We start from the raw sequence: 21,449 nt of genomic DNA on the forward strand, positions 1-21,449 counted from the left end.
TGGTCTTTAGATGAACACAAAATTGAACAATGTCTTCTCTTTAAATATCTTGGTATCACTTTCCAAGCTACATCTAGCTGGCTTGCCCACTTCAAGACTGTAGCCCTTCTAGCACGTAGGACAATTGGTGCTCTGCTCAGCTTTTTTTATTCGAGGGGAGGGCAACTGGTGACCCCGGCATTAAAAACTTTTGTTGGAAAAGTGATTCCCCAGATGTTATACGGAGTAGAACTCTGGGGATGGAATCAGAAGCTGTTAGAACGGCTTGAAATCTTCCAAAATTTTTATCTCAGAAGAATTCTAGGCCTCCCTCAGAGCACTCCGGCAGCTTTCCTAAGAGTGGAAGTAGGATTACCCTCTGTGTCTGCCAGGGCCCACTTAAGATTCCTGCGTTTTTTTCACCAACCTCATAGATGCCCCGAACACCTTATTGGCTAAACAAGCCTTTGTATCATTACAAAATAACACCACTTGGCATAAAAACCTACTAGACATTCTATCTAGATACAACCTACCTGAGTTTAATACTCTCAAATTGTGGAGCCCTGATAAAGTTCGGGAATGGATCTTTGAAAAAGACGCCTTTTTGGACTCCACTAAGATAAAAAACTCTGGGTTTTCCTACTGGTTCCCTCGAGTAAAAGCAGTCAAAATCTGTGCCAACTACTTGGTGGAGATCACTGATCCCACCCTTCGGAGAGCTTTTACTATGGCACGGTTTCAAACATTGCCAACTGCTTATTTGACCGGTAGATACACAAAAACCCCAGTAGAACATCGTTTATGTCCTTGCCTTATGAAAATTAAAGAGGATCTTACACATTACCTCCTCTATTGCCCCATTTACTCGGGCTTTAGAGACGCATTGCTGCAAATTATACCCAACTCTATAACCAATCTGTGAAGATAGAGTAAAATTTTTGTTAGTTGATGCAAACCCACGCATTACCCATGTGGTAGCGGTTTTTGTGATGAAGGCCATGAAAGCCAGGGAAAGATTTATGGACGACAATGTAAAGACCCCTTCATCGTCTGTTTAACTCGTTGCTCGTTTTCCCTCCTTTTCTATTCTGTGCGAAGAAGGTTTTGTTGGCATAGTATGTAATGAATTTTAATATTTTTAACTATTGTAGTGTTGATGTTTGTGCACAGGCATGGTCCTCACAATAAATGGATTTTGATTTGACCACTGTACCCTGATTTTTTCATTATTATTATTATTTAAAACAGCTTTAAGCTCCAGAGAAAGGAAGCCTTCTTTGAGGCAAAGCTGAGAAAGTGCAAACTAATTCAAAATGCGTTGTCTCCTATTCACATTTCGGGACCTTTGCTCTCATCATAGTGTCTATTTTTAGACTAGAATGAGTCATTCTGTGTTTCTGTGTTTTCTTGACTCCCTTCCTCCCTGCCGCTGAAGATACGGAGCTGGCGGTGACCTCACGATGAGGGAATTAACCCTTTATTCCCTTTGCCTGACACAGGCAGGTGTAAATGTTATTGCATTTTTCTCTCATGAGGCAACCCCCAGCGAGAGCTCTCTGTTTCTGCTTGCAACTGTAAACCTGTTTTGTGTGGAGTTGCTTTGCACACCTGACTCCACCTTGGGCCACTGGTTCATCAGTTTCTCCATGTCATTTTCTCTGTTTGCCCCCAACAACAGACTTCCTTCCATTGGGCAAGTCTCTCATCACACCATGTCTAGACTTCGAAATCAGACTCCCACAACTTGGTGTGGCGCTGCACTCCTGATGTCGGGGAGAGCAGCTGATGGGAGTTGTGGTCCAAAACATCTAGCAGACTGTGGCATTCGTATGGAGCCCCCGGTCGTCTCACGGACTATTGACCCGTACACCACTAATCCACTGCCACCAACCAGGTATTCCCCGGTAAAATCACTTCAGCCTCAGTCAGGTTCTCAATTAATAAAGAAGAGTGTACCGTATTTTTTGCTCTATAAGACTCACTTTTCCCCTCCTAAAAAGTAAGGGGAAATGTGTGTGTGTCTTATGGAGCGAATGCAGGCTGCGCAGCTATCCCAGAAGCCAGAACAGCAAGAGGGATTGCTGCCTTCACTGCGCAGCGATCCCTCTTGCTGTTCTGGCTTCTGAGATTCATAATTTTTTTTTCTTGTTTTCCTCCTCCAAAAACTAGGTGCGTCTTGTGGTCTGGTGCGTCTTATGGATCGAAAAATACGGTATTTTATTTCAGACACAAACAAACTTTTATGGCATTCCAAATGTTGTTGCTCTTTACTTTCTTAGTCTTACTTTCCTCTCTCTATCTCTTCTACCTCCCCTCACTCAAGAACCCACTGCCCTAATTGTCTCTCTATTACCAACTGCCTACCAACTGCTTCTTCAACTGCCTTTCCCAACCAGCCACCCACTAAAACCAACCAACTACCCATCAACAGCTCTCAGCAACAACTCAAACCTTGGGCTAAGCCCTTTTATACACAGGTAGGCTCCGCCTCCAGCTTTCCTATTGGTCTATATTTTTAACCCTATCTTTCCCCCCTGTTCAAACATTTTCTAAACGAATGGCAAACACCACACAGACCTACCAGGCTGGGGAATGGCACCCTAGACAGAAATAGGTCAATGAATTACACTTGTACTCTGCTCCGCTTCCTCGGATCTCAGGGTCAAAATATATGCTGCATTAATCACATTCTTAGTTCTTGAGTGCCATATTTTTCTTTCCCAAATTGCCATCACAGGGGACGGAGGGAGGTAATCTGGATTGGGAGCCGGGTCTAGTAGGGTAAGGGGAATTTAACCTTTCGACCCCTACTGTAGTTCCAACCCAGATTAGCCTTCCCCCCCATGCCTGCTATTTATTTATTTATTTTATATATTTATTGAACAGTTTAAAGACTGCACCATCATAAGGCAGTGCCCCTCAGTTGTAGGGTTACCATATTTCAAGAGGTAAAAATCTAGACTAAAATAGGACATGTCCGGGATTTCTAGGATGTATGGCAACCCTACTCAGTTGGGACTGAGAGCAGCAGTCCAGAAGGCTTTCATAATCAACAATTTGAAAAGTTGTTGAGTGGTCAGAAGAACCAGGAAAGGTGCACTCCCTTTGTGCAGTCCCTGGTGTAGGCAGGGCCGTTTTTAGGTTTGATGAGGCCCTAAGCTACTGAAGGTAATGGGGCCCTTTATATGTCCAGCGGTCCTTTGTCAACAACAAATTGTCGCTGTTTTTTGTGTTGAATATATGCTACATGGTAATTTATGGACCTAATAGGTATCTAAAGCCATTTGCACATAAGAAATAGGAGTCTACACAACACAGAACACTGTTGCTGTATGTAGGTTTTATTTTATTTGTTTTTTATCTTATATTTTGGGAATGTACTTCCAGTTGTTTTTTCTTTAATTTTTTTGGGGGGCCCAAGAGAGTGGAGCCCTAAGCTATAGCTTGTTTAGTTTATACGTAAATCCAGCACTGGGTGTAGGTTACCCACAAGTGCAACCAAGGCTGTCTCAGGGCTGATCCAAACTTTTCTTTTGTCCCGCTCTTTCCAGACACAAGTATGCACCATGTCCGAGTGTATTTCATTTTGCCCTGGAGCACATGTCAGCTTGGGTTTTCTGCAGAATGCCATTGGCCCTGATTGAACTTTAAAGAGTGGGTTTTCATGAGCAAAGCTCAAGAGCAAAATAATAATAATAATAATAATAATAATAATAATAATAATAATAATAGTTGGGGGACTTGAAAACTGAGCTTTAAAGCATGGACTCTGCCTGGAAAGAGCAAGTGCAGATAAACCCTCAGTTCCAAAACTGGGTCAGAAGGTAAGGTAAAGGTAAAGGGACCCCTGACCATTAGGTCCAGTCGTGACCGACTCTGGGGTTGCGGCGCTCATCTCGCTTTATTGGCCGAGGGAGCCAGCGTACAGCTTCCGGGTCATTCTGGCAAACCAGGGCAGTGCACAGAAACGCCGTTTACCTTCCCGCTGGAGCGGTACCTATTTATCTACTTGCACTTTGACATGCTTTCGAACTGCTAGGTTGGCAGGAGCAGGAACCGAGTAACGGGAGCTCACCCCGTCACGGGGATTCGAACCACCAACCTTCTGATCAGCAAGTCCTATGCCCTGTGGTTTAACCTACAACGCTACCCGTGTCCCTGGGGTCAGAAGGTAGACTTAGGTAAATCCAGATATGAATCACCCAGAAGAACCTGCTAACTGAGTCACCAGCATACAATCACCTTGTTCAAAAATTGTGTCCAACATTTCCATAGATAGCTGGATAGAGGTTGTTTTTAGTTCTGCTTACTTCAAGTCTCTCTGAACCAATAACAGTATGTGTGTGCACTGCAATGTATAAATAGGGCTCTGTGCATATCTCTGCAATAGCAGGAATATTGTTATTTTTGTGAAAGTATTTAAAACACCAAGTGTCGGCAATTAAGGGAAACATTGTTGAATTAACATGCAAACAAAAGACGGACAAGCTGGAGCAGTAATAGAAATAGCTGTTTTTGACAGCTGTTTAAAATGAGACAAAGGAGTCTTTCCACAGTGCCCCATTCTAAATAGAGATGCACAAGATTTTTACTCTTTTTCCCCTCCTCCCACAATCACAATTATGTTCCTGCAGGAATGCTTTTTGACAAATAACAAATGTTTTCCTAAAGAACGGACCAGGTTTATTTTTTGTTAACAGTGTGAGGGCATGTATGCATAAACTGTTATCAGCCTCCCAGTTTCCTGAATTCCTGCTGGAAGACAAAGAGAGCTGAATCCAAGGGATATTGGGTCTCTCTGCGTGGGGCTGCCCTTGAAACTGACCCAGAAACTCCAGCGGGTGCAGAATGCTGCGGCGAGACACCTTACGGGGTCCTCGCCACGGGAGCACATTCACCCAGTGCTATACCAGCTGCACTGGCTCCCGGTGGAGTACAGGATCAGGTTTAAGGTGCTGGTTTTAACCTTTAAAGCCCTATATGGCCTAGGACCCTTGTACCTATGGGACCGCCTCTTCCGGTATACCCCACAGAGGATCTTGCGGTCGGCTAACAACAACACCTTGAAGATCCCGGGCCCCAGGGAAATTAGACTGGCCTTGACTAGAGCCAGGGCCTTTTTGACCATGGCCCCGGCCTGGTGGAACGCTCTCCCCCAAGAGACCAGGGCCCTGTGGAATTTGACATCTTTCCGCAGGGCCTGCAAGACGGAGCTGTTCCGCCAGACCCAGGATGCAGTTTGACTTACTTTCCTTTGTATAAAACAAGCCCGAAGGAGGCCCCCAACCTGCTCACAGGTCCTTGTAGGATCAGTGGAAACAGGTGGTCCTGGCAGTATTAACCACTCTCAATTCCAGCCTGTTAATTGCCACCTGCCCAGATTTTAACTTGTCTGAATCAATTTTAAGATGTGTTTTCATTAATTGATGTCTGATTTTATGCATATTGTGTTGTTTTTATGATGTTAGCTGCTCTGAGCCCGGCCTCTGCCGGGGAGGGCGGGATACAAATAAATTATTATTATTATTATTATTATTATTATTATTATTATTATTATCCTTAGTTCATTGTGTCATGCACTGCTGGGGCAGGTCAGGAGTACCATTGACTAGGGACAGAGAAATCTGTCAATTTCTGTCCCACTTTTCCCAGTCTTCACACCAGTTCACCAAATGTCTGATCAGATTACACATTTTTTAAAGTTCTCATGAAGAATTATCGGCATCGTAGTGTACATTTCTCCTGATATATCTGTTTTTTTCTTGTAGTTTTCTTGAATATACACATTTTTGCAAGCAGTTTTCCTCGCTATAAAGTGGTTCTGTATGCTTTGTTTGCTAAAAATATACTTTCTTGTACACTTTCATTGTTGTTGTTCAAGAACTGCATTGCAAAATTCAGAGAAGTGCAAATTTCAAAGGGCAGCTGTGTGTCGGTTTGTGTACCGTTTTGGGATGTGGAAATTATGCATTAAAAATGAGGCAAGCTGATTTTCTGTTGCCCTGCCTCTCAGAATCCTTTGATTCACAAAGTCAGCAGCTTGGCCTCCCCTGGCCCAGATCCAGCCCTCTGAAGGAGACTGATCAGCCATCAAGAAGCAAAATGTGTGTGGCAAAATCGACATTTGTGGCAACAGAATTCGTGGCAGGTCACTTCAAGGGATGGGAGAAATAGAGGTTCAACTTCTGAAATAACCAAGAAAACTAGCTGCTGGTTATGGTTTGCTTTGGTTCGCAATATGACTTGCAAATTTCAGAGGTGTGTGTGTGTCTGTGTGTGTCTGTGATGAAAAAAGTTGAACCAGATAAACTAGTTTTCTTGGTTGTGCCTTGGGAGGGGAAAGAATGCATGCACCGTTTTACAAACAGAACAGTTTTATTATGATCATCTACAGGGATCTTTCTCAATGATTGCTTGCATAGCATTTTACAGTCTTGAAAATGACCAGACGTCATCCTTTGTCCAGGCATTGGCTGGGTGGGAGATGTGAAATCCCCTGGCACCGAGCCAAAAAGATTATCCTTTTCTCCCCCTTATATGGCTATCCTGCTGCACATAAGCAGAGCGAAGGTTGCCTAATAGGTTTCGCTGGCTGCTAATGGAAAGCTGCGCATATAAATGATTTCATTCCAAGTCTGGTATCAGACTTGAGCGGTGCTGGATATGTTGGGGGCGGGGGTGGGGAGCTCTGAATCAAGGCAGCCCCTCCCCCCTCCCCTCTTCCCATGAAATGGTGGATGCTGCAGCACAGAGTGGTTTGCTGGTACCCGGTGTGTGAGGGTTTGCGCCAGAGGGTGAAGTTCAGAGGGTGAACAGAGCCCGGTGCGCCAGTCCAGGCTCTGCTGTCGACACTGCCATCCCTGAGCCACTTTGCAAGGCTGGCAGGGCAGCATTAGAAGGACATAGCACCCATGCGCCCTTCGATCCCAGCCAGGGCCGTCTTAAGCATATCCAGCGCCATGGTGCAAAGATCCCTCAAGCGCCCCCCCCTTTCCCAAGCCTCTGCGGGGGTCGCTGTCCTCCTGCAGAGGCTTGGGGGGCAAGCTGCATGCCCACCAGCCATATAGTTGGGGGGCGCAGCTTCCATCCTAAGCCTCTGCGGGGGTCGCTCTCCTCCCATGGAGGCTTGGGAGGCAAGCTGCATGTCCGCCAGCCATATGGTTGATGGGGCACAGCTGGCACGCATGCAGGGAAAGGGGAGGCCATCGGCATACCTCCTGGGAATAACAGATTTGGATACTCCACAAAAGAGGAAAGGTATCTTTTTATATGCGACGGCAGCAGCAAGAGTTCTGATCGCAGCAAAATGGAAGAGTAATGAAATCCCCTCTGTACAAGATTGGATCCAAAAGCTGACAGAATATGCCGAATTAGACGGTCTATCAGAAAAAATAAAGAATAAATCAAAACAGGAATTTGTTTCAAAATGGGAGGTTTTCAAAGAATATTTGAAAAATAAATATGGTTGTTTAAATTCTGTTGCAGCATTTGAGGAACTTCAATAATAGTTGCAAGGTAGATATAAGAAATTAGATATATTAAGAAAAAGTTTAATTACGATAAAAGTGTGTATTGGCAATAAGTAATATGAAATCAAAGTATGGAATAGACGGGAGGTTGGGTCTTTAGTGTTAAGACCAATATATGTTTTATTGTTTGTTAAGAAAATTATGTGTCTATGGTTATTCCTATGTGTAATTTGGTAACTGTGTTTTTTTCTTTTTTCTTGCTGTATCAATTAAAAAGGGGGGGGAAGAAAGGGGAGGCCGCCGGCAAAGCCGCACAGCTCTCCCACTCGCTGTGGCGCCCCTGAGAGGCCAGCGCCCTGGCGCAATGCGCCAGGAAGCCCACTAGGAAAGACGGTTCTGATCCCAGCCTTGCCACATGGCTGTTGTATCCTTCTCACACACCCCTGCCAGCCCTGAGCCACTTGCAGTGCTGGGATCTGATCTCTACGATTTGCCCAGTGAATCATTCAGATCAGATCTCAGCCTCACAAAGCAGCACAGGGCTGGCACAGCAGCACAAGCAGTGCCCCCCCCCCCAGCAAAATATGCCAGGGGTCATTGCCCCAGCAGGCCCCCTCCATGCTATGCCCCTGCTTCAGGGTGCAGTTGGGGGCGGGAGGGGGGTCAGGGAAACAAACACTTGTAAGCATCTTCAGAAGACAACCTATGGGGAGTGTTCTACTTATGCCACAATTTTGAGAGAGCAGAAGAAATGCGTCGGATGCGTGACACTGGATGCCGGTTTAACGTATTCAAGCCTATGTACGTCTACTCAAAAGTAGGGCCCACTGTCAGGGGCATTCCTTGAGGTCTCAAATTTCAGGGGCACCCAGCGCGACATCAAAATCTGGTGCCCCTGCACCTTTTGCCTTCTGTTTGACTTCATAGTGGCGGTGCCTATCGCGGTGTCCCAGAAGCCAGGCATCAGGTGCGACCAAACTGGTTGTACTCCCCTAAATTTGCCTTTGCTGCTGGCTTCATGAGACCTACTGCTAGATAACTGTGTCTATGGAGTCTCAGGATTTCAGCAATCCACCACCTCCTTTTAAAACAACCTAAGTTTCTAGCTCTTATGGGTATGACGTCTAAAAGTGCACATGCCTTGTGAAATCATAGAAGCCAGAGGAGGAGGAGGGGAGCAGGATTTCTAGTGCCCAGGTATGTCTTCTATACTCTGCATGGACACCTGTTTTCTTGAATAGCAAAACCAGCATGCATTATGTAAAATGCATTGGAAATTATTTGGAAATTTTAAAAACCCTTATGCAATTACCATCATTTATACAGATCAAGGGGTTTTGATTTTTCTTGAAGTTTAATTCATATTCCCTTTACACAATTTATGCAGAAATTTCAATTAATTCAGCATAGTATTTATCTATTTATTTACCGGCACCATGCCTGCCTTCCCACACAAATAGATAAATAAAGACCAGCTCACAAACAGGTGAGCAGCCATCGACAAGAATAATATAGCAAAAAGAGGAGGAGGAAGAAGACAAGAAGCCATTGAAGTTATTTTAAAAGAATATTCAATGTTTATTGAACATGCAAAACAACATCGCTCCTGACTTGACATGTCAGTGAGACATATCCTTAGAGCCTGGGAGAAAAACGAATGCCTCTCCTAGTAACTTCTGATTGGATGATGAAGAGAAGTGGATGGAAGACCCGCCCCCTCTCTTTGATTGCTCAGCCGTTGTTCCCTAATTGCCTTCAGGTGTTGAATCAAAACAATCAGTACTTATGACGCAAGCCTCTAAGATAAAGACACAGATTAAGATATTTGACAACCTCGCCACGCTCCGTTACTTAACTATATAACGAGATAAAACCTTTCTACTCTTACTTTTTAGCTTTGTACTTATTCAGTTTTTTTTGGAAACAAATAAAAGTGGGGGGAAACAGTGTTAGTGACCAAATCCTCAAGAAAATCAGCATTTCAGAAAAGCCTGAGGAGCTACATTTACTTCACAGCTCATCAAAAAGCAGGCAGAGATGGTAGGGTTGCTCATATTTCAAACAGTGAAAAACCAAACTGTTGCTGAGCTTTTTTTGGCAAGTTTGCAAAGAAAAACGGAAGTTTTTGAGCTATTTTTAAGGGAAATCACCCAAAACAACACTGTTGTTGTTTAGTCGTTTAGTCGTGTCCGACTCTTCGTGACCCCATGGACCAGAGCACGCCAGGCACTCCTGTCTTCCACTGCCTCCCGCAGTTTGGTCAAACTCACGCTGGTAGCTTCGAGAACACTATCCAACCATCTCGTCCTCTGTTGTCCCCTTCTCCTTGTGCCCTCCATCTTTCCCAACATCAGGGTCTCTTCCAGGGAGTCTTCTCTTCTCATGTATTAGAGCCTCAGCTTCAGGATCTGTCCTTCCAGTAAGCACTCAGGGCTGATTTCCTTCAGAATGGATCAGTTTGATCTTCTTGCAGTCCATGGGACTCTCAAGAGTCTCCTCCAGCACTATAATTCAAAAGCATCAATTCTTCGGCGATCAGCCTTCTTTATGGTCCCGCTCTCACTTCCATACATCACTACTGGGAAAACCATAGCTTTAATTATACGGACCTTTGTTGGCAAAGTGATGTCTCTGCTTTTTAGGATGCTTTCTAGGTTTGTCCATGGACAAAGACAACAGGCAAAACAACACTGCCGACATGCAATACTGCATGGTTGCCATGCAGTATTCCAGATATGTCCGGGAAATTCTGGACGTAGGGCAACAGCTTTGATAGGAAGCAGTGGATTTTCATGCACAGGAAATTATAGTATTTGAGAAGGCCACTTCTGCCTTAAGGAGGAGGTGGGGTTGTGGGCTTCACGGCCCCTCCACGTGTGCAGGGGGTGGGAGACCAGCCCTGCGTGACTGGGATATTTCCAGCTGCATCACCCCCTGGCCAGCCAATCGGGTTGGTCCGGGGTGTGTGGCCTGTCCCATAAAGGCAGGACGCAGCCGGGGATCTCCCTCTTTTGCCGCCTTTCAGCTGTTCCGGTTTTATACACTTTTAGAACCACTGAAATGAACATAGGAACCTAAATAGAGCCCAGCTGGATCAGGCCATTGTCTAGGTCAGAATCCTGTTCTCACAGTGGTCAACCAGATATCTGTGGGAAGCCCCCGAGCAGGACCTCTGTGCAACAAGCCTCTCTCTGCTCATGATTCCCATCAACTGATATGCTGAGGCATACCAAAGCATTTGATAACAGAGGTATAATATAGCCATCATTGCTAGGAACCAATGATAACCTTGTCATATATAGAATGGTCTGAATCTCTTTTAAAGCCATTACAAAAGTGGAGGCAGGCAGTGGCTCCGCATGCACCACCTGAAAATTGCTGAGGTCTTGGCAGACCACTTAATTATATCTATACAGTGGTACCTCAGGTTAAGTACTTAAATGGTTCCGGAAGTCCACTCTTAACATGAAGCGTTCTTAACCTGAAGCGGACTTTCCCATTGAAAGTAATGGAAAGTGGATTGATCCGTTCCAGACGATGAAAAGCACCCCCTAAAACAGCAATTTAACACGAATTTTACTGTCTAACAAGACCAGTGATCCATAAAATGAAGGCAATAATCAATGTACTGTACTATAAAATAAACAAGACAGTATTTTAGATGAAAAAAATTAACATTTTTTTTCCTTATGTGCACTTATGATAGTCAGTTTAGATAGTCAGTTTAGATAGTCAGTTTAGATAGTTTCTGCGGTCACACAATCAACCAGTAGCTGAACTGGGTTCCACACAGTCACAAAAACAAGCCACAAAAATGAAGTCACAAGCCACAGTCACAAAAGCAAAGTCACAAGTCAGTCCCATAAAATGAAGAACAAGTCACAGTCAAAAAACCGAAAAAGCCACACAAACCAAAACGCAAAAAAAATAATAATAGCAAAAACAAAACCTCCAAATCTAACTTCTGTGTTGCGTGGGTGCTCGGGACTCAACAGCTGGCTGACTCAACAGGAAGCCTCTGATTAGCAGCTCAATTAACAAATGAAACACACCAAAACAGGAACCAGACAATGAAAAGTGACCCCTAAAACAGCAATTTTACATGAATTTTACTATCTAACGAGGCCATTGATCCATAAAATGAAATCAATAAAACAGTACAAAATGAAAATGTGATTTTTTTTTCTTACCTGCGCTGATGTTTGGATGGGGGCTCAGGGTCCTCTTCCACAGTCACAATCGGCTTGGCTCCCGGCATTTGCGGGGGCCTCAGAGAGCTCCCACGTCTGGAGGCCGATTGTGGCGCCTCTGTAAGCCCCGCGGATGTCTGGGCTTGGTTCCAGGCAGCGGCGAGGCCTCCGAGAGCTCGGAAAACTTACTTCCAGGTTACAATCGTTTGTAACCCCAAAAAATGTAACTTGAAGCATTTGTAACCCGAGGTACCACTGTATTTCCTGTCTGTTGTAGCTGTGCTAGATGCTGTGTGGTTTTTAACTTTTGGGGGGAAGTCTACATACACAGCATTTACCCACATCCTTATGCTTACTGACAGTTCCAAAAGAACTCTAAAGGGTTTAGACAGGGCTTATCCTTGCAGAAGCCATGCTGGTTCTTCTTCAGCGAGGCTTGTTCTTCTAGATGCTTGGTGATCCTATACAGTGGTACCTCAGGTTAAGTACTTAATTCGTTCCGGAGGTCCGTACTTAACCTGAAACTGTTCTTAACCTGGAGCACCACTTTAGCTAATGGGGCCTCCCGCTGCTGCCACGCCGCCGGAGCACAATTTCTGTTCTCATCCTGAAGCAAAGTTCTTAACCTGAAGCAGTATTTCTGGGTTAGCGGAGTCTGTAACCTGAAGCGTATGTAACCTGAGGTACCACTGTATTTAACAAAGCTTTACCCTAGCTTTCCTGGAACATTTGTTAAGCTAACTGGCTCATAATTTCTTGACTCCCGTTTTTAAAAATGGTGCTCCACTAGCCACTTTTCAGTCATAAGAACGTAAGAAGAATCTGCTGAATCATCTGGTCCAACATCCAGTTCTCACAGTGATCAACCAGCTGGCTCTTGGAAATGCATTAGTCCTCCGGTATGGAGCAAGTTACATATCTTTGTTAGCAAATCAACAATTTCACATTTGAGTTCTTTAATGGGTGGATCCCATCAGGACAGTCATTTGTTTGTGTTCATTTTGTCAATAATAATAATAATAATAATAATAATAATAATAATAATAATAATAATTTATTGTTTATACCCCGCCCATCTGGCTGGGTTTCCCCAGCCATTCTGGGTGGCTTCTAACAGAATATTAAAATACAATAACCTATTAACATTAAAAGCTTCCCTAAACAAGACTGCCTTCAGATGTCTTCTAAAAGTCTGGTAGTTGTTTTTCTCTTTGACATCTGGTGGGAGGGAGTTCCACAGGGCGGGTGCCACTACCGAGAAGGCCCTCTGCTTGGTTCCCTGTAACTTCGCTTCTCGCAGTGAGGGAACCCCCAGAAGGCCCTCGGCGCTGGACCTCAGTGTCCGGGCAGAACGATGGGGGTGGAGACGCTCTTTCAGGTATACTGGACCGAGGCCATTTAGGGCTTTAAAGGTCAGCACCAACACTTTGAATTGTGCTTATTAAAAATAAGGTTTAGAATGGCTCTTGTCATCACTATTTGTCTCTCTTCCTCAGATTCCCTTCTGGAGAAAGTCAGCTCAGGCACAAGGACCCGCTCTACATCTTCTGCAATGAAGACAGAAGCAGAGAGTTAATTCAGCTTCTTTACCATCACACAAGCCCAAGAGAAGAGCCAAACAGCAGTTTCAAAATGGCCCTGAAAGTCCCTTCTCCAGGCAATGGAGAAGGGACTTTCCAGTTCATTTTGAAGCTTCTCTCTCTCTCTCTCTCTCTCTCTCTCTCTCTCTCTTTTGTCTTCCTTCGTACATGTCTCACTCTTTGGTTTCTCTAGCAATGAGCTTCCCAGTTCATTTAAAAACACCCCCACCCCCTCTTGTAGAGAAGTGTTTCTAGCAGAAACAATTGAGAAATCTGGGTGTAGAAATAGCATTCAACATATGTTGGAAAATATTCTTAGTGTTTTTACGTGTTCCTGGCTGAGCCCGGGTGAACCTATATAACTCCTCCCTCCCCCATCTCTGTATCTGAAATGTACCTTTGAGCGGAGTCAGGATGCACATATACACAGACCTGCATTCATATACATATCACTATATATTCATATATAGAGTGAGGAATTATGCACATTGCTAAGAACATGTGGGGGAGCCAGTATGGTGTAGTGGTTAGGAGCAATGGACTTGTAATCTGGTGAACCAGGTTAGCTTCCCCGCTCCTCCACATGCAGCTGCTGGGTGACCTTGGGCTAGTCGCACTTCTCTGAAGTCTCTCAGCCCCACTCACCTCACAGAGTGTTTGTTGTGGGGGAGGAAGGGAAAGGAGACTGTTAGCCGCTTTGAGACTCCTTAGGGTAGTGATAAAATGGGATATCAAATCCAAACTCATCTTCTTCTTCTTCTTTGGAACTTTGGGTGCCAAGGGAGTTAAAGGCGTGCTAAAGGAGGAGAATGAGATTGCAGAGCAGTTGAATGAATTATTGGCCTCTGACTTCACAACAGAAAATATAGGGCAGACCCCACAGCAACGTTTACAGGAAGAGAGTCTGAGGGACTTAGTGGTGATGAGAGATGAAGTTCTAGGCCTAATCACCTTGTCTGGAGGGCACCTGGGTTCTCAAAGAACTCAACTGTGAAGCTGATGATCTGCTATTAAAAATACAGAACTTGTCCCTCAGATCAGTCTCCATACCTGAGGACTGGGAAGCAGCTCATGTGACACCATATTTTTAAAAAGGATCCTGGAAATTACAGGCTAGTCAGATTAAGGTCTGTCTTGGGGAAACTGGTGGAACGTATTGTTAAAGGTAATATTTTATTTCTATCTATCTATCTATATACCACATTTATATACTACCGTGTCATTTTTAAAAAATCAAAGTGGTTTACAGAATGAAACCATACAATAAAAACTATATTTAAAAGAAAAGTGCAGAAAATGGCTAGAGAAAAGCTTTTCTCCCTCTCATAACACTAAAACTCATGGGCCACTGATGAAGCTAAATGCTGGATGAGTCAAGACAGATAAAAGAAAGTACTTATCCACTTATGGAACACTCTCCCACAAGACGGTGATGGTCCCCAACTCAGATGGCTTTAAAAGAGAAATTCATAGAGGGCATGACTGTCTCTACCTTTGCAGCTGAAGACAGTAATACAGTAGTACCTTGGTCTAAGAACAGTTTAGTTCATGAACAACTTGGATTAAGAGCACTGCAAACCAGGGAGTAGGTGTTTTGGTTTTTGAACTTTGCCTTGGAATAAGAACATGTTTCACTTCCTGTTGAGTGTGTTCCATTTGTAAATTGAGTCCCCCGCTGCTATGGGAAAGCACGCCTTGGTTTAAGAACGCTTTGGTTTAAGAACGGAATTCCGGAACAGATTAAGTTCGTAAACCAAGGTATCACTATACAGTCATACCTCGGGTTAAAGTAGCTTCGGGTTGAGCGTTTTTGGGTTGTGCTCTGTGGTGACCCGGAAGTAACAGAATGCATTACTTCCAGGTTTCGCCACTTGCGCATGCACAGACGCTCAAAATGACATCACGCGCAGACGTGGGTTGCATTTGCTCCAGGATGCGAACGGGGCTCTGGAACGGATCCCGTTCACATCCAGCGGTACCACTGTATACCAGTTTCTGGAACCACAGGAGTGGAGAGTGTGATTGAGCTTGAGCCATGCTTGAGGGTTTCCCATAGGCAGCAGGTTGGCCACCATGAGAACAGGATGCCAAACTGGGTGAGCTACTGGCCTGATCCAGCAGTCTCTGCTTACAGGGTGCTGCCTGTTCATAGCACTGCTCCAAAAGTGCGAGAAAGGGCCAGTCTCTTAGGTGATGGGTAAGAGAAAGCAAAGAGGCTGGATTCACTTCCCACAACACGCAAACATGCCCTTTCACCCAGATTTTGCTGCTGTGCGATTGTCTGCATTCTTCTTCTTCTTTTTAAATGTATTTTTATTAAAGATTTTCTAATCACTTGCCTTATAACTATGAGACCAGACCCTTAGCAAGAAGATCAGTTTGTTTGAGATGGGTCTCTTCTATTTCCCGTGAGGCTGTTGTCTTTGAGCACTACATGCACATGAAGAGCAGAAGAGATTGGTCTTTGGAAGAGAACATGGTGGATTTAAGGATAAGTGAGCACATGGAAACTGCCACACACACACCTCAAAAAGAAAAGTAAAAGAGCAGTGGATTTCCTTTAGCCAAATATTTGCAGACACGATAATCAAGGAGGAGAAAGGAATGGAATTTAAGCTTCGATTACATCCGCCCTAGTACCAGAGATAGGCTGTCTCAAGCTGTGTGCGCGAGTTACTCACTACATAAATGTTTTAAGTTTTGTGTATCAATCCAGTATATTTTCTTTTAATTGTTGAATGATTCTGTGTACATTGCGGCAGCCTTTGGCTATGTGCAATAGAAGTGACTGACTACTCCCTACTGAATGCGCAGATTCAGCCATTCGGAGTTCCTTCTATAAAGGAAAAAAAAATGTGTGTGTTTAAAAGTTGTCAACATTAAATGGTCAGAATTAAACATTTGCGCAAAAATGCGTGAGAAAATGGGGAGAGCAGCATCGTTCATAATTGCCAGCGTGTAGTTTCCTTTCCCTAGTGATGAAACGAAACCGACCTCGTTTATTTTACTAAAATAAACCGCACATTTACACTTCCGCACCCGAGTAAAAAAAACAAACAGCTTTTTGCAGCCGGCAGAAGGAATTCCGTTGGCCGCCGACTGCCCGCCCCGATCACCCCACCCCGATCTGCCAGCCCTTCGGTGGTGCCGCCCCCTCTGGTCCCCAAGACGGGCTCCAACACGCCCAGCTCCCTCCCGCCTCCGCTGCCCCCTCCCCCTCCTCCAACTTGCCCCCGCATGCCCGGGCATCCCGGCCTCTGATTGGCTCCCCGAGGAAAGCCTCGTCGAAGGGGGCGGGGCTTCGCGACACGTCACCGGGGAAACCCCCGGCACCTTCTCTTTGCCTGGGCGCGCCGGGACCAGAAGCTGGCAGAACGCGGGAGAGAGCGAGCCGAGAGCATCGTCCGCCCCGTCGACTACCGGCGCTGCTCCGAAGGCCCGTCGCAAGAAAGCCTCCCGCTGGATCTCGCTGCGCCGGACATGATGCCGAGCAAAACGCCGCGCAAAGGCGCGCTGCGCAACCCCGCGCCCCCAGGTAGGTCGCCGGACGGGCCCCAGACGACGGCTCGGCGCCTCGTCTGCGCGCCGCCGCCTCGGGCACAGGCTTCCCGCCGGGAGCCCGTCGAGGCACCGGATCAGTTTTGCCGTCTTCTTGAGGTGAGCGGCAATCGATGGTCTGGAGGCGCCTCTGTAGTGGATCGCAGAGTCCGAAGGGACCCCCGAGCCCATGTAGTCCACCCCACCCCACGCCACCCACCCTTGATTTCGGAGCCCGGGCGTGCCCGCTGCACAATCTTTTTGGGCAGTGGTCTTTTCAGTCCTGGGTCTCAACTCAAAGACCCACCCTAAATGCACCTCTTCTCTCCCATCTCTCCCATTTTCCGTGGCCCTGAGGGCATAGCTGCAACCCCACTTAGGTCAAGGTTGTGACCCCCTTTGTGTTTATGGTTCAGGACCTGCCATGAAAATCAACGCTTAACTTGTCAAGTTGCCCGGTTGTTGTTGTTTAGTCGTGTCCAACTCTTTGTGACCCCATGGACCAGAGCACGCCAGGCACTCCTGTCTTCCACTGCCTCCCGCAGTGTGGTCAAACTCATGCTGGTAGCTTCGAGAACACTGTCCAACCATCTCGTCCTCTGTCGTCCCCTTCTCCTTGTGCCCTCCATCTTTCCCAACATCAGGGTCTTTTCCAGGGAGTCTTCTCTTCTCATGAGGTGGCCAAAGTATTGGAGCCTCAGCTTCATGATCTGTCCTTCCATTGCACTCAGGGCTGATTTCCTTCAGAATGGATAGGTTTGATCTTCTTGCAGTCCATGGGACTCTCAAGAGTCTCCTCCAGCACCATAATTCAAAAAAGTTGCCTGGTACGAATGTCAAAAACAGTCAGAATTCCTTAGGCAGGTCAGTGATAGAAGTCCATGTTCAGTGTGGCTCCCCTCCCCCTCCCGCTTGTATTTGCAACAATCACTTGCCCCGATCCAACAGTCCCCTGAAGGACTGCCTTGACTCTGCCTGTCCAAGCATTGCCATTCACTTCCACAACCACAAAGCAGCCTTCTGATGCCCTCCCAGTGCCTTGAACTACAACTCCCACCAGCCCCAGCATCCACGGCCAACGGTCAGAGCTTATGAAAGCAGTTGGGGAAGGGCTGCAAAGGGAAGCTGATCCCACCAGAAGCTTTGCATGACCCTAGGGGTCTGCCCTATAGCTGGGGGTTTGCCCATTTGATCCACTATCTACTGTCAAGGATCTCAGGCAGAGATAGGTCTTCCTCATCACCCGAAATCCTTTTAACTGGAGAGGCCAGAGATTAAACAGGGAGCGTCTGCTTACAATGCAGATGCGCTGCCATAGCTCTGTTGTTTACAGGTGATCTGATTCCCTGAATAATTTGAATATCCACGAAGTCAAAGGGTGATGGCGCTCTGTCCTGCCTCCAACTTCTATCCCCCTGTGTTGTTTAAAAGGGGGGGGTCTCTGTTTAAAATAGGGGAAGGGGCTGGGCTGTCGTTTTGATATTCAGATTTGCAATTCTCTGTAGCCAGCACTGCAAAAATGCCTGAAGGACGCTCCTATTTATCAGCTCTGCATTCTTAAGCACACCATGGCCAAACAAACACTTGTCAGTATTCTGAGTCGGAAGCATCCTCAGTCTTTCCCGCTACTTTCATTGATGGGAGCAACTGAATGTTCACCTTCCATTACCTTGCATTGAAGTGAATGGGGAACCCAGCATGTTCAGGAGTATACAAATGGCAGAGGCATCCCTGGTTTGGGACAATATCTCTTGTTTTATGGGTTATGACATATAATTTAAAACGGCATCAGGCTTATAATGCTAGAAGACTTCGATGAAGTTGTTGTTTCCTTACAGTCGAGCTCTAGATGTTGTTGTTGTTTAGTCGTTTAGTCGTGTCCGACTCTTCGTGACCCCATGGACCAGAGCACGCCAGGCACTCCTGTCTTCCACTGCCTCCCACAGTTTGGTCAAACTCGTGTTAGTAGCTTTGAGAACACTGTCCAACCATCTCGTCCTCTGTCATCCCCTTCTCCTTGTGCCCTCCATCTTTCCCAGCATCAGGGTCTTTTCCAGGGAGTCTTCTCTTCTCATGAGGTGGCCAAAGTATTGGAGCCTCAGCTTCAGGATCTGTCCTTCCAGTGAGAACTCAGGGCTGATTTCCTTAAGAATGGAGAGGTTTGATCTTCTTGCAGTCCATGGGACTCTCAAGAGTCTCCTCCAGCACCAGAATTCAAAAGCATCAATTCTTCGGGGATCAGCCTTCTTTATGGTCCAGCTCTCACTTCCATACATCACTACTGGGAAAACCATAGCTTTAACTATACGGACCTTTGTTGTTAAATGAGTAAATGATTAGCCGAAGTCAGCACCGAAGACTAACAACGTGCTTGTACCTTTTACAGACTCGGAGGCGGTACGGGAATGTGCCTTGCAGCTACGCAGGATGGGGGACAAATGGAATCTCCGCCAGAAGATCCTCAACCTGATTTCAAAGCTTTTCTGCCCCGAAACGTGAGAGCGCTTTGAGGGAAAGGAAAGGAAATGGAGGAAGAGAAATCAAAGAAAATTTCAGAAGACCCGACCTTTACGTGTGTGGAGTCGTGAAAAGAGACTTCCGTAAGACAGAGGAGATGAAAGGTTTCCTGTGCATTTCTGCAGCCAGTTTCCTGTGGAGAAAAAAGGCTCCTGTGATATGATTTCTTCAGAAAACGTTTGTGAAAGTTTGCTTGAAAATGGAGGGAACTGGAGAAGAGAGAACTGGAATTTACTGTTTACCGGAGATGTTGGACTGTGAAGGGCACTGGGAAAGGAAGGAATCTGGGAGGGGTGCCCCAACCCAGACTTCAACGTTCTGATTTCCATAGGTCTCGAATTCATTCACTCAGCTGTTATACTGTTATGAAAATTTATGGGATTTCATGCATACCAATGGGCAACATTCCACCACCGCTCCACTCTAAACTCTGGACAGTGCAAATCAGTTTATCAGCTCTTTGCAATTCCCATTTCCTAGGAATTGGAATCCCAGCCTAAACTAAACTAGGGAAAGGAGTATTTTGCTTGTGTGTTTGTTACAGCGAAATGAATGTAAGCTGTTACATAGAATCATAGAAACGTATAGTTCAGCTATGTAATACATTATGTTCATTTTTTAAAAAATGTATTACACTGCAATGCTATCAATTTGCAACGCTAAATCGAGTAGATCTGCAGTGCCAATGTACCAATATTAGTCCTACAGGTAGGACATTGTATGATTACTTATTTTTGTTGCGACTATAATGGGTTACTTTTGGGTTATCAGCTAGAACCAAATGTTTCAGGTGAATGTTTGAAAGCACACCAGGAGGCTGTTTAACAGCATCCTTTCAATAGAAGTTACAGTATTCTTAAGATGAGTTGTACAACTTTAGCTAGCAGTTAACAGAATACAATTTCCCATTTATAACAAATGTGACAATTTCCCTTACAGTGTTAGGCTTAAACGGAGGAAGCTGTAGAAAGAAAGGAGCAAGTGAAGAGTTACATTTCAGAGGGAAAATATGACTACTTTTTCTTTTACGCTAAGAAAACCAACCATATTATTCAAAATGTGTCAGGAAGATGAAATGTTACAGCTGCTTTTCAAATGGGGGAGAGCTAGCAAAGAGAGCTTTAACCCAATCTAGAGATGGAGGCGATATTAGGCGTGCCAGCAGGGATTCCCTTCATACTCAGAGTTTCCCATTCATTACAGTGGGAGAATTTGATTTGTGCGTTCAGAAAAATCCTACCTACCAGCATGAAAATGAACCCAAAAGGTTTTTAAGTCTGAATGTGCTGCAGATCTTCAATTTCCCAGTCTGGAGATCTGACATTAAACAAACCGCAGGATTAAGTCGCCAACATTTTTATTTCACGTTCCACCTGGCAGGTTAACGAAATGCACTTGAGCCCTGGTTAAAAGGCACATTACAACTATGGCTCAGATACAATACATTTCTAGCATCCTCCTGCCATAACAAGTGCACATTCTTCAGTAATTTCAATAAGACACTATATTTCAAAGCCAGGATCCTCCTCACCCCCGTCAGACTGCCTTCCATAAAAGTGTAAACAGCTAAAATAGTTGACCTCAATGAAAAGCTGGCAAATCTTTCTCTGTGAGTGAAGTGTCATTTCAACAAATTTTGATTTTCTAAGATTGCTTTCATCTAGTACATGTTGCCAGATTCTGGCTGAGTTAAGTGTTCAGGAAAACAAATAACTGTGGAAGTATGAAGTGTCATTTCAAACCTATGGTAGAAGACTTTATTTATAATGTGTGTTGTTGTTTTTTGCAATGGTGAATCCCTCTCCCCTTTGTATAATGTTTTGATGCTGGTGTATTTGCGAGCTATATGTGTTTATGTCAAAAAGATTGTTTACAGCAAAATAGCTTGTTCGAAGTGTTTAAGGGTCGTATTCGCAAGCAACCTGGTTCATGCTTCTTTGCAAACAAGTTTCATCCGTTGCCTTCCACGATGGGCTGCCCAGGCTTCTTGTTTTCATTTCTACAAATATTTGTGTTGACATCTTGCTGAGTTAATGAACTTGATGTGTGTTGTTGTTGTTTTTTGTAAAATAAATAAATTAATGCTTTGGAATATAATTTCTGTGGAATTTTAATACATATACATTATGTCTCTTTTACAGTTGACAATAAAGCTGTAACAGCTATATTGTTAT

The 21,449-nt window shown here is 45.0% G+C and overlaps 1 protein-coding gene across 1 annotated transcript; it reads left to right on the forward strand.

Moving 5' to 3' along the window:
• Positions 1–16,482: 16,482 nt before the first annotated feature.
• On the forward strand, positions 16,483–21,449 carry PMAIP1 (phorbol-12-myristate-13-acetate-induced protein 1). Its single transcript, XM_053408457.1, has 2 exons — positions 16,483–16,756; positions 19,145–21,449. The coding sequence occupies exons 1-2, from the start codon at positions 16,702–16,704 to the stop codon at positions 19,255–19,257; spliced, it is 168 nt and encodes a 55-aa protein (XP_053264432.1). The 5' UTR covers positions 16,483–16,701; the 3' UTR covers positions 19,258–21,449.

The sequence above is a fragment of the Podarcis raffonei genome, chromosome 11 (assembly GCF_027172205.1).
Source record: "Podarcis raffonei isolate rPodRaf1 chromosome 11, rPodRaf1.pri, whole genome shotgun sequence".
In the NCBI taxonomy this organism is placed as follows: Eukaryota; Metazoa; Chordata; class Lepidosauria; order Squamata; family Lacertidae; genus Podarcis; species Podarcis raffonei.

Bases quoted from the DNA above. Each gene is read 5' to 3' on its own strand.
- PMAIP1 (XM_053408457.1), top strand. From the start codon at position 16,702: ATGATGCCGAGCAAAACGCCGCGCAAAGGCGCGCTGCGCAACCCCGCG. The intron at 16,757-19,144 runs GTAGGTCGCCGG...TACCTTTTACAG, and splicing joins GCGCAACCCCGCGCCCCCAG to ACTCGGAGGCGGTACGGGAA.